Source organism: Otolemur garnettii, unplaced genomic scaffold, assembly GCF_000181295.1.
Source record: "Otolemur garnettii isolate 467f Iridium unplaced genomic scaffold, OtoGar3 scaffold00020, whole genome shotgun sequence".
Lineage (NCBI taxonomy): Eukaryota > Metazoa > Chordata > Mammalia > Primates > Galagidae > Otolemur > Otolemur garnettii.
In genome coordinates, this window is record NW_003852415.1 from 1,312,524 (window position 1) to 1,326,581 (window position 14,058).

The window sequence follows — 14,058 nt, forward strand, 5'->3', positions numbered from 1 at the left end:
ACGTGATCTCCAAAAGGTTAAGAGCCAATGGATTAGTACACAGCGGGTAATCAAAAAAATGGAAGTTATACCTCCCCCTTCTTGTTCTCACAAATTCTCCCATTTTCTTTAAAGATGACACACTAAGGCTTCCCAATAAATGTGAATTGTTTTCCCCCATTTTCCTGACTTGGTAAATCTTAACATATTCAAGCTTACGCCCCAATTTTCTAAGCTATAGTCTAAAGAAGGTACTCAAACGCTGCTTCAACTCTCTTCCCCGAGACGAAAATATATACCTGCGGAGAATCGTCCACCTAGCTGCACAAAGAACCATGCTGGCTAGGAGAACAGAGAAGAAACCAGAACCTTAGGGTTGGTCGCTAGAGACCCGATGCCCCAGCATTGGGTAATGAGAAGAATGTGTTCCCCCAAACTACTGTGCCACCCAGGACTCTGATCCCCCTACCCTCGTCCTCCCTTTCTCTGGGGCACAGGTGCAAGCAGGTCTTCTGGGCTCTACCTGTGCCCGCAGAGAAATATTACCCGAGCCGGGGGTTGCTGCGTAACGAAGTCCCAGCTCTTAGATCCTGGGAGGCGACGCCAGTACTCAAAAGACCAGCTCTCAATCTTCCCCCTGAGAGACACCAGCGTTAGTCTCTGCCCGGCCTGGGAACCGGCTTAGGGATTTTCCTTTTCCCAAAGAGGCTTCCGCTTCCGGGCTAGTCTTTGCCGGAAGCAGTATATGGATGACGTAAAAGTGTCGCGCCGTTGGTGATTCCGGAAGAAACAAGAGTGTGGCGTGAGCATGGTGAGAGAGAATCTCAGTAGGGACTTTGTCAGACCTCTTTTGCGGAGGGAGTGGAGTCAGCCCGTGGCCAAGTTTTCTCTACATTCCTCTTGTTAATTTTCATTCTAGTCTTAGCAGTTAAACTCCTCTGAGTGGTGCCTGTTATGCTTTAGGGAGTGAAGAGGCGGGGATGGCTATTAGAGGGAAGAAGGGAAGGGAAGGGAATGGACAGGACTTTAAAAGGTGAAGTGTATTTCCAAATCTTTTAACTCTAAAACTTCTGTTTCAAGGGGAAGCAAAAGAAAACACGGAAGTATGCAACCATGAAGCGAATGCTTAGTCTCAGGGATCAGAGGCTGTGAGTGTCCGTAATCAACTGGATTCGTAGACTACTCGAAGATATAATAAGTCACGAGGGGATAAGTAGTATACTTTTTTTTGGCTGTTATTTGCTTCGGACATCATTCGATTTGTATAGCATTGGATAGTCGTCAAGTGTATAACAGTCGTTTAGCTGCTGAGTTATTACACTGAGAAAGGCTGTGGAAATTAAACATTTCTTAAGTATTCACCTTTTCCACTGTTGTTGTGTGATTTATCTACCATATCACATGTAAACCTCATAACAGTATGTGAGGTGGGTAAGATTATGTTCTGACCGTTACAAATGGTAGTCTAACCAGTATTTATTTACTGATTAGCAATTTTTGTGCATTTTTAGCTTTATGTATCAATTATGATACTTCTAGGCCACTTCCTACTATATTTAATTGCTCCTAAAGTGTATGCTGATATTAATATTAAAAAGTCACAAAGTGGCATTTTCTCTGTAGACAAAAAACATTGAAACATTTGGTTTTTGAGTGAGATTATAACTGCTGTGGTTTTCCCTTCTCTCTTGCATTATGCTTGCTTTTTTCCCAGTAAAGAAAAGGACAGATTGAAACCTAAAAAGAAAGAAAAGAAAGATCCCAGCACATTAAAGGAAAGAGAAGTGTGAGTAATCAAAAATTTTTAAGTTTTTCTTTAAAACTAAAAGAGATATTCTAAAACTATAAACATCTTAGACATCCAGGTTTTCACTGAGCTAATTTACTTAAGCATTTGTTAGTAAGTCTGACACAATTATGCACATGAAAGCGACATTAATGAGCATATACCAAGAGCAAGGATTTGAAGGTTTTTGGATTTTGTGGAGCAGTAAACTTTCCTTAACATCCTGGAGACATAATCTAAGATTATTAATTTTTTTTTCTCTGCTAAGAATCTTTTAGAAGAAATAATTTTCGGGTGACACCTGTGGCTCAGTGAGTAGGGCACTGGCCCCATATACCGAGGGTGCTGGGTTCAAACCCAGCCCCGGCCAAACAGCACCAAAAAAATATAGCTATGTATTGTGGCAGGCACCTGTAGTCCCAGCTACTCAGGAGGCTGAAGCAAGAGAATCACCTAAGCCCAAGAGCTGGAGGTTGCTGTGAGCTGTGATGCCACAGCACTCTACCAAGGGCGACAAAGTAAGACTCTGACTCAAAGAAAAAAAGAAATAATTTTCATTGTTTAATACACCAAAAAACAGTAAGGATATATTTTCGCAATAAAGATTATTCCTTGTAAATACATACATTTAACTTTATGAAAACCTCACCCCATTTTCCTTATTTTTCTTATTTTGCCCTGGATTAGTGATAGATATATTATCATAGATGGATATTTGTCACTAGACTAGCATTTGGAATTACAATCATATGCAACCTAGACATGGTATTTAGAAGAGATACAGGTTCTGCTATGGTTTTTTCTTTGTTTGTTTTGCTTTTTGTTTTTATTTATTTTTTGTTTGTTTTTGTTTTAAGACAGAGTCTCACTATGTGGCTCTGGGTAGAGTGCCCTGGCATCACAGCTTACAGCAACCTCAAACTCTTGGACTTAAGTGATTCTCTTGCCGAAGCCTCCCAAGTAGGTGGGACTACAGGTGCTCACCACAACACTCAGCTATTTTTTGGTTGCAGTTGTCATTGTTGTTTGGCAGGCCCAGGCTAGATTCAAACTCACCAGCTCTGGTGTATGGCATTATATATAATCCTAACACTGGACAAACTGCTGTCCTATGTCAAATTCCATACAAGTATTTTAGGATCCTGAGAGAATGGCAAACTTACTATAGGATCATTCTACTCATGATGACTGTATTTTCCCTATACCCATGGCTAGTCTGCTCCTGCTGGAGGAAGAACTTGATTGGATAATTGCTTTTTTAAAGTGGTCGCAAAGTGTAGTAGTGGACCTGAGATTAAAATATGATATTGTGGGGCGGTGCCTGTGGCTCAGAGGAGTAGGGCACCATCCCCATATGCCAGAGATGGTGGGTTCAAACCCAGTCCCTGCCAAAAACTGCTTTAAAAATGAAATATATATATATATATATGTATGTATGTGTGTGTATATATATATATTGTGGTTGTGGCTGAGTGTAGTGGCTCCTGTAATCCTAGCACTTCAGGAGGCCAAGATGGGAGGAGGAGTTGAGAGCAGGAGTTCAAGACCAGCCTGGGCAACAGAGCAAGACCCTGTCTCTGCTAAAAATATATGAAAAATACAATGTTACTTCCTTGCCTTTTTAAGATTTATTTCCAATGAACAAGGAAAGAAGACTTTGATCAACAGTGAACTGTCCTAAGCAGAGAACTTGTTTTTGTTGCTACCAAAGTATCAATATAAACTTTATGTTCTTGTTTTCTTTTACTTTTAGCCCCCAGCACCCTTCATGCTTATTCTTCCAATATAATACACAACTGGGCCCACCTTACCACATCTTGGTTGATACCAACTTCATCAACTTTTCCATTAAAGCCAAACTGGACTTAGTTCAGTCAATGATGGACTGTCTGTATGCCAAGTGTGAGTATCATACTTTTACATATCTGTAATGTTTATGCAGAATAATCATACTTATCCAAATATATTAAAAGAGGGAGGTGGGGTTCCAGTTAATGAAATTGCTGGCCATTTAATTTGCAGTGGTCACCATAGCAACGACCCCATTCTCTGAATTTAAATGTAATGCAAACTTGACAGAACAGTTACACTTTCACAATTCAGAAAACACTCAGAGTTTTCTGCTATGGCTATCATAATGTACAGCAATTTTAAATGTAGGGGGAAATTTTCTGTTTTAGAATTCCGAATTTAAAAATTCTGGATAAATGAAAAATCTATTGTTTTTCAGTATACTACATATATTCTTTTGCATTAACTGTATATATTCTTGCTGTTTATTTGTTGTACCACAAAGGATCTGATGTAGTTTATTTTATTATTATTTTTTTTTTTTTTTGAACAGAGCCTCAAGCTGTCCCCCTGGGTGGAGTGCCTTGGCATCACAGCTCACAGCAACCTCCAACTCCCGGGCTCAAGCGAGTCTCCTGCCTCAGCCTCCCAAGGAGCTGGGACCACAGGCACCTGCCACAATGCTTGGCTATTTTTTGGTTGCAGCCATCATTGTTGTTTGGCGGGCCCGAGCTGGATTCGAACCTGCCACCTGAGATGTATGTGGCTGGCACCTTAGCCACCTGAGCCACAGGCACCGAGCCTGATGGAGTTTATTTACACTAGGATGTGCAGTTTCCATTAATATATTTCCTTTGTGTGTTGGGTTCTCCCCCCCCCTTTTTTGAGACAGAATCTCACTCTGTCACTGGGGAGAATGCCATGGCATCATAGCTCACAGTAACCTCAAACTCCTGCGGCTTAAGCAATCCTTTTACCTTTTAATCATTCATCTCTTCTTGCTTTTTACATTGAAGGATATATCGTGAACATTTTTCATGTCAGTGTATGGAAATGAACCTCATTCTTTTTTTAAGTTATATTTTCTGTTTAAATATGTAGTTTTTTTAAACCAAATATTCTATTGGACATTTGGATTATTTCCAGTTTTTATTATATTATAAACAATCATTATAATGATTCTCTTTGTCCTGTGTAAGAATGTATTTCTCTAGGACACATTTTCTAAAAGCTGCATTACAATATCAAGGAGTATGTATATTCTTAATAAGTATTGCAAAATCACCCTCAACTAGTTACATCAATTTATACACCTACAAACTTAATATGAGAATATCTGTTTCCTCAGTATTGTTTTTTTTTAATATGTTTAATTTTACTACCCTAATAGGTGTCAAAGACTTTTGCATATCTTTAATTGGGAGTGAGATTGAGCATCTTCAACCTTGTTGACAATTTGTATGTCCTGTTCTGTGAACTAAAATATAGCATGATAGTTAAGATCCCGGACTGTGGGCAGTGCCTGTAGCTTAGTGGGTAGGGCGCGGGCCACATACATCCAGGCTGGCAGGTTCGAACCTGGCCCAGGCCAGCTAAACAGCAGTGGCAGTTGGAACAAAAAGTAGCCAGGCGTTGTGGCAGGCACCTGTAGTCCCAGCTACTTGGGAGGCTGAGGCAAGAGAATCACTTAAGCCCAGGAGTTTGAAGTTGCTGTGAGCTGTGACGCCATGGCACTCTACCAAGGGCGACATAATGAGACTCTGTCTCAAAAAAAAAAAAAAAGATCCCAGTCTATAATCTGACAGACCCAGTTCAGATCTTGGCTTCGCCATTTGCTATCTTCACCATTAACTTCTATTTGCCTCAGGTTCCTTATATAAAATAGAGATAATGATAATAATACTATCTAATGGAGGTTAACAGTGTCTTCCAAAAAGCACATAATTATAAACTATTATTAGAAGCTCTGTGTATATTAAGGAAATTAGCTTTTTGACAAATTTGTGGGAATATTCTTCCCAGTTTAGTCTTTTTTTGTTTTTTTTTGGCCAAGACCAGGTTTGAACCCACCACCTCCAGCATATGGGGCCGGCGCCCTACTCCTTTGAGCCACAGGCACCACCCGCCAGTTTAGTTTTTTTACTTAATTATGGCGTTCTGTTTGATAGCTGTCAGACAGAGGTTTTATTCTCATATGATCAAATTTGCATTTTCTGGTTAACTTCCTAGGGTTTTTTTCTCTCATTTAAATCTTTTTCCACCTAGAACTTATTTAATTTAGTATAATATAATTACAGAATCCATTTTTTACCCTCCAGATATGTTTATGACAGATACTTTTAGGAATCTGTGTTGTGCTGGAACAGATCCCTAACATAAATAAGGTTTTCTTCTCTAGTGTTCATTTCAGTGTGCTAATTGTGCTGTCATTCCAGAAGTCCCTTGGGTCTTTTAAAGACTCCAGACAGAATATAATTCAGAGAGAATTTCTTCAGAAGTTCTGTTCTTAATTCTTTTCTTTCTTTCCTGGCAGGCATTCCTTGTATAACTGACTGTGTAATGGCTGAAATTGAGAAATTGGGACAGAAGTATCGAGTGGCCCTCAGGTAGGAAGTAGCTAAACTAGATTTGTTCTTGATTGGCATACTTAGAACTCCTCTGATCCTCCATCTGTTGGCTGTCCAGAGGTTTCTTAGCTAATTACCTTAAATAAAAATCATATAAAATTGCCTATTTGTGATTTAAGAAGCAGATCTTGGAAGTTTAGAAAATTTTAAGCTGAGGCTCTTTGAACTAACGTTGTTTTAACCATACTGGTCTTGTGGGCCTCCTTTTATGTTTCTCTAGATTTTCAGTTAGAAACTCTATATTGGTTTGTTATCTAGACATCTCCTTCAGAATCTCACACTTGAAGGATTCACATTTTAAATTTTGAGTTTACTCCAGAAAGGTGGGACAGGTGCCCACCACAGCACCCAGCTATTTTTTAGAGAAGGGAGTCTCACACTTGCTCAGGCTGGTCTTGAACATGTGAGCTCAGGCAATCCACCCGCCTCAGACTCCCAGGGTGCTAGGACTATAGGCATGAGTAAACATACCTGCCAATGAATATACATTTTAAGAAAGGAAAAAACTGTATTAAAACTGTAATACTCAAAATATGCCAATAACATTTGTTATCTTGTGTATTTTATCTTGTACTTTTTGTAGTTACACAAGTCAAACATGACCTACATATTACAATTTTATTTATTTTTTTGAGACCATCTCACTCTGTCACCCTGGGTAGAGTGCCACAGCGTCATAGCTCACAGCAATCTCAAACTCTAGGGCTCAAGTGATCCTCCTGCTTCAGCCTCCCAAGTAGCTGGAACTACAAATGCTCATGACACATGGCTAGATTTTCTATTTTTAGTATAGAGAGGAGTTTCACTCTTGCTCAGGCTGGTGTTGATCTCCTGAGCTTAACCAATCCACCTGCCTCAGTCTCCCAGAGTGCTAGAATTACAGGTGTGAGCCACCACACCTGGCTAAGAATTACGATTTTAATACAGTTTTTTTCCTTTCTTAAACTATGCATACATTTTTTTTGGCACCCTCTCTATATAAAATACGATTCAATTCAGAAAATATAAGTGCATCTCTCTGATACTCTTATCTATATTTGCATTTGCCCAGAAAAATATCTCAAAAATATATATACTAACCCTTCTGGGTTGTCACTCTTGTGTAGGAGAATGAACAAAGTGTGAATGTGGAGGAAGACTTTTACTTTTTATTATATGTGTATATTTATATTATTTGCCATAAAAATTCACACATGTATTATTTCCAAACAAATTTTAAAAAGAGAGCTCCCTGAGTCTGTGATTTCTGGAACCCTTCTCTTTCTATTTCATGACGACAATAAGTTGTTGAAATGAATAAAAATACATGCATAGGTACCAAGTGCAATAAAAACCCTCTTCCATATTGCAGTAGGTTGATGCTAGGTCAGCATGGATTGGGTACATTTATAAAACATGACATGAGGATGAAAAAAAATGAAGAATGCACCAAGCTATGTGAGTACCAAACAGGCACCAGCCATCTGTAAACTGCTTTGGCAGTGTTCAGGAAGAGTTAGTGAAACTTTCTGGCTGGAGAAAGTTTCCATGGAGAGGAGAGTGAAATAGGGTTTGAAAGAGTTTCTAATACCAGGCTGAGAAGTATGATGACACAGCTGATGGGGAGTCATTAAAAGATTTCTGAGGGGGTAGCACCTGTGGCTCAGTGGGTAGGGTGCTGGCCCCATATACCAAGGGTGGTGGGTTCGAACCTGGCCCTGGCCACACTGCAACAAAAAATAACCAGGCATTATAGTGGGCACTTGTAGTCCCAGCTACTCAGGAGACTGAGGCAAGAGGATTGCCTAAACCAGCAGTTCTCAACCTGTGGGTCGTGACCCACAGGAACTGTATTAAAGGGCCAGGGTATTAGGAAAGTTGAGAACCACTGGCCTAAGTCCAAGAATTGGAGGTTGCTGTGAACTGTGACACCACAGCACTCTACTGAGGGTGACCAAAAAAAAAAAAAAAATTTCTGAGGGACAGAGTGACATAAGCAGAGCTTTATCTTGGAAAAACTAAGCTGGCTGTGGAATGGAGGATAGGCCAGAAGGAAGACAGGTTGCTCAGAAACTAGGCAGGCATTCGTCTAAGACTTTGCTCTTTTGGTTATCTCTTTACACCTTTACACATCATTCATCTTCTCTCTACAAGCTCTTTCCCCAAAATATACCAACATGCTCTAGCTAGTATCTTCTCCATCTTAAAAAAAAAGTATAACATGTTTTTACTTACATCCCTCTCCAGCTAATACCCCATCTCTGTGTTTCTTGGCAGTCAAACTTAGTGCTTCCACTTGGTACCTTTATTTTCTCACCTTGCATTCTTTATTATTTTGAAAATTGCCCTGTTTCCCCCTTTAAATTTGAATTGCAGTAGATCCTCCATAGTTGACCACCTCCCTACATTGCCCACTGCCTAAGTTGACCTAGTTTTCACAGACCAGATATGTATCACATGTATATCTGATGTAGGCCTAGTTCCTTAACTTGACCACCTCCATATGTTGACTAGTTTGTTAGAGTCCCTTGGGTGATCACCTTACAGAGGTATACAAAAAAGCGTAAAGAATGATGAACACCTTGCACACTAGCTAAAGAAAAAAAAACATTAAGTAAAAAGGAAGCCCCATCTCCAATTCTGATCTCTTTCACCTCTCCACAAGTAACTATCATCCTAAATTTGGCATTTATCATTCCATATTTTCTACCATGCATATAAGATCATAGATGTACTTACCTATAAACAATGTAGTATTGGTTTGCATGTTTTTAAACTTTAGATAAATGGTATGCTTCTGGTTCTTTTCCCCCTAGAGACAGGGTCTTGCTATGTTGTCCAAGCTGGTCTTGAACTTCTGGACTCAAATGATCCTTCCACCCCAGTCTCCAGAGTAGTAGCTAGGACTATAGCAGCATACCACCATGCCCAGTATTGTTCTTGCTTTTTTAAATTATGAATTGTTTTTGAGATTTATCTATATTGAGTTTGAGGTTGCTGTGAGCTAAGACGCTACAACACTCTACCAAAGGTGACAGAGTGAGACTCTGTCTCAAAAAAAGAAAAAAGTGTGCATGCTTTTTTTTTTTGACTCTCTCTGTATATAACATAGTGTTCATTGGCCTGCTTTGTTTATTCAGCAGGTCAGTGTAACGTCATCTACATTGGTACATACAGTTCTACTGCATGATAGTTTCCCTATCAAAGTGTGCCCCTCACCAAAGTGTGTTTACCTTTACCTTGCTGACATTTGGATTATCTCCAGTTTTTTTTTTTTCACTGTGTCTACCGAGGGCAACATAGTGAGACTGTGTCTCAAAAAATAAAACATAAACTGTGCATAAAACATCCTTGTGCCTATATTCATAAAAGTGAAAGCATTTGGTTAAAATTGATTTGGTTTGGAATCCTGGCTTTTCTCAACTATGTTTTGAACAAATTATGGCACAGGGTTTTGTAATAATAAAATGACCAAAAGCACACCAGCTGTCAGTCAATTTTAATTCCCTTCCTTTTGAATTGTCTTCTTATTAGAGGATTGTTTAGGAGGATAGGAGTGCTTTAAAATCTATATTTAGATCTTGTTAATTTTGTTTCACTGATTGAGACTCACAAAGTTATCCAATTGCTTGAATATTTTATTTAATTCACTTTTATAACCCTACAGGATTGCCAAGGATCCAAGATTTGAACGATTACCATGCACACACAAAGGAACCTATGCAGATGACTGCTTAGTACAGAGAGTGACTCAGGTATCATCAGTTTGTAAATGTTTATTTTGTGCTTTAAAATATATATATACGTGTGTGTGTATATAAACTATTATCTCTTGAATGTTCATGGGCAGTAAAGTATCTAGGAATATAAATAAAGAAAATAATTACATAGCATCCATTCATAAGAAGCATAGGTATCCTCACTTACTTGAGAAAGTAGCTTGAAAATGTATGTGCTATCCTAACCATAATGGAAAGAGCACAGGCTCAGGGAGGAGACACGGGTTTCAGGTCACAGCACCTGCATTTAGTGGGTATATGATTAGGGATGCTTACTGGTTTTTTTATTCACAAATCTCTGTAAGATCGTTTAAATGAGTTAATGTTGAATATGTAAAATAAAGTTACATTTCCACTTACTCCCATTGAAGGGATTCTATTCCTCTCCACCATCCCTAACCCCAAAGTGTTTCTCACTTATATCTGAGAGTCTCCCAGCATGCTATCTCACACACATTCTTGCCTTCTTGTCAAGCACCACCAGAACATCTGCTGAGAATAGTCTTCATTTGGTAATCAAACAGCCAGCCTTTTAACCACTGTATCCCATGGGTGAGGCAAGCATTCCCTTAATTCCCCATAGCACAGCTACAACATTTTTAAAACTCTGTGGGAGATTCAGATATGATAGAAGTAGAATACAATATAACTTCGAACTGACAGCTAAATGTTAACTGCTTTTGAACCTGCTAGGCTTAAACTTCAGGTCCTAAAGATCCTAGTCTGGCTTCCACCTCCACTACTAGGAGGCCTCAGAGCATACCTAAGTCTCAAGATCTAGGGAAGGGAGAGAGCTGCCTTCTAATGTAAGGTACTTTCTATTTGCCTGGAGTCCTAAAACTCAAGAATTGCCTGCCTCAGATGTGAAATTCTCTTGTACTATGAGGCAGAAAACAGCTTACAGCTTGTAAACAGTTTTCCATGTTCTCCCCCTCAAGATTCTTACTGCTATATTCAACCCTAGCATCTTATTGTATGTAATTTTTTTTTTTTGAGACAGATTTTCACTATGTCACCCTCAGTAGAGTGCTGTGGTGTCACAGCTCACAGCAACCTCAAACTCTTGGGCTTAAGCAGTTCTCTTGCCTCAGCCTCCCAAGTAGCTGGGACTACAGGTGCCCACCACAATGCCCGACTATTTTTTTGTTGCAGTTGTCATTGTCATTTAGCTGGCCCAGGCCAGGTTTGAACCTTCCAGTCTTGGTGTACGTGGCTGGCACCATAACCACTGTGTACAGGCACTGAGCCTTATTATACGTGATTTATAAATAGATACTCCTAGATCATAGTAGTAACTCAGCAGATTGTTACAGCCTTCTCTTCACTATTCACCATGAAAATGAATGATTCCACAAACTAGTCAGTGGTTGTGCCATTATCTAACAGTCATTAAGTATACTCAGTGAGTTCAGAGGGAACATTAGTCTGTGTCCCTTACAGCACAAGTGTTACATCGTGGCCACAGTTGACCGAGACCTTAAACGAAGAATCCGGAAAATCCCTGGAGTTCCTATCATGTATATTTCTAACCACAGGTGAGAAATTTCTCTTAGGAAAGTGTTTATAAGTGTACAATTGGCATCAATTAAAATGAGATGGGGATAAGGTTATAGAGGACATGAAAGAAATTATTGTATGAAATGTTTACATAAGTTACACTGGAAAAAATGAGACAAAAGTAGCAAGAACAAGGGCAAAAGATAAAGGATTTAGGAATGAGGCAGGCATTTAAACTGTTACAATAGGATTACTAGAAGAGAGATGTACTGATTGAAACACAAAGCTGTAATTTAAATCAATTTAATCTTTTTAGCCAGAAATACCTGTTTTGAAAGGTTTTTTTAATTAGCACCTCATCTGAGTACATAAAAAAAAAAAAAGGCTGTTCTTTATCCTTCTAGATCAGTGGTTCTCAACCTTCATAATGCTGCAACCGTTTAACACATTTCCTCATGTTGTGGTGACCCCCAACCATAAAATTATTTTTGTTGCTACTTCATAACTGTAATTTTGCTACTGTTATGAATCCTAATGTAAATATCTGATATGCAGGATGTATTTTCATTGTTACCAAGAGGTCGAGACCCATAGGTTGAGAATCACTGTTCTAGATGTTTCCATGCCCTCAGACTATTATTGTCTAGCTTTTCAGCTTGGGGAAAGCACAGCATAGTGGGAAAAATAATGAACTAAGGAATTGGGCTTACCTGATCTCAAATTTGACTTCCCACTTGCTAACATTGTGATTTGAAATATAAAGATAATTATCATAGAGCCAACATTTTGCTGTAAATCATTTATTTTGATATTCCCCCAAATGTTCCCACTGGCAAAAGAATTCACAGTGAGATAAGAGTGTTGTAGTCAGTAAAGGATGGGTTTTTAGATAATTCTGTACCTGTTTTTCTCACCAGTGTTCATTTTTTATCCCAATCAGATACAATATTGAACGGATGCCAGATGATTATGGAGCCCCTCGGTTCTAATTCTTATAAGACAATGTTCGTATGCCTTTCCTCAACCAACTTTCTCTGTTAACAGTTTGTTAAACATGAAATACCATGAATTATTACTCTGTTCACCAGCTTGCTTTATTATGACCTGGAGGATGTAGGTTAAATACACTCATGTTTGGATGCTATTTTGAAAATGATATTTTATCTCATTGATGGTCAAAGATGCAAAATCTTATGAAGAATGCTTCATTCTTTTTTGAGTTCTGTTGCACAATGTGGTAATTATATAGTTAATATTAGAGTAAATTTCAAATGTTCTTACCACAAAAATGTTAAGTATTTGAGGTGATGGATATATTGACTAGTTTGATTTAATTATTCCACGTTGTATTCATAGATTATAACATCACTGTGTACTCCATAAGTTTATACAAGTATAAATTGTTGGTTTACAACAAAAATAAAATTGTTGAGTTTTTTTGTAAATCAGGTGTTCTAATGATTATTTACATAATTTGATGGTCATTGTTCTATATTGATTTACTCAGCAAACATTTATTAAGTTTATACCAGGTACTTAATAAGATATGCTCCTGCCTTCAAGAGATTTATATTATAGAGGGAGGGAAAAAACATATAAATGAATAAATACAGTAAAACAGCAATGCTAGAGGCAAGTGTGGACACATAAAGGAGAAAAGGATGATTTATTTTGACTGGTGGAGCTGGAGAGGGAGGAAAAGCTAGAGTTAATCTTAAAAATGAACAGGTGCTTGCCTAGGAAATGAGGCAAAAAAAGGCAAACCGTTGGAAGTAGTAAGAACAAAAGCAAGGAGACACTGTTATATGGAGTGAATGTATTTGGCCTGTTAAGATAACTTCCAGAATGTTTTTATGACAAGGACAGATCATGGGGAAAAGGATCTGTACCCACATCTCAGACTTTAGAGGTAGGAAGTGGGAGGGAGGGGGTCTTACATAATATGCTAATGGATCAGTAGAATATGATCAAATTTTTATGCAGGATGAATAACAGATTAGGTTTTTTTCAGTGACATGAGGTAGTGTAAAATTAGATACATAGATCACTAGAACACAATAGAAAGTCCATAAACCTATGTATTTATAGGAATTTGGTATATATATATTTTTGAGACAATCTCACTATGTCACCCTCAGTAGAGTGCTGTGAAGTCACAACTCACAGCAACCTCAAACTCCTGGGCTCAAGCTATTGTCTTGCCTCAGTCTCCTAAGCAGCCGGGACTACAGGTGCCCACCACAATGCCTGGATATTTTTTGGTTGTAGTTGTCATTGTTGTTCAGCAGGCCAGACCAGGCTCAACCCTGCCACCCTCGGTGTATGTGGCTGGTGCCCTACTCACTGAGCCACGGGCACCGAGCTGGAATTTAGTATGTTATTAAGGTGGTATTCAAATCTGTAGGAAAAGGAAATTGTATTACAAGGTCAAATAGTATGGAGTCATTCTATTAGGATCCTGTTACCACCAGTTAATGTCTCTTGTGATTCTGGCAAACCACATAACCATTTAGTGCTTTCCTTATTGCTTTTTAAAAATGTTTTCTTTAGGTTTGGCGCCTGTGGCCCAAGTGGCTAAGGCGCCACATACATCTGAGCTGGTGGGTTCGAATTCAGCCTG

At 38.8% G+C, this 14,058-nt stretch overlaps 1 protein-coding gene across 1 annotated transcript; it reads left to right on the forward strand.

Annotated features, from left to right (window-relative positions):
* The first annotated feature begins 745 nt into the window (after positions 1-745).
* Positions 746-12,683, forward strand: FCF1 (FCF1, rRNA-processing protein). Its single transcript, XM_012803447.2, has 8 exons — positions 746-790; positions 1,060-1,127; positions 1,694-1,765; positions 3,519-3,667; positions 6,090-6,162; positions 9,830-9,917; positions 11,382-11,476; positions 12,379-12,683. The coding sequence occupies exons 1-8, from the start codon at positions 788-790 to the stop codon at positions 12,425-12,427; spliced, it is 597 nt and encodes a 198-aa protein (XP_012658901.2). The 5' UTR covers positions 746-787; the 3' UTR covers positions 12,428-12,683.
* Positions 12,684-14,058: the final 1,375 nt, after the last annotated feature.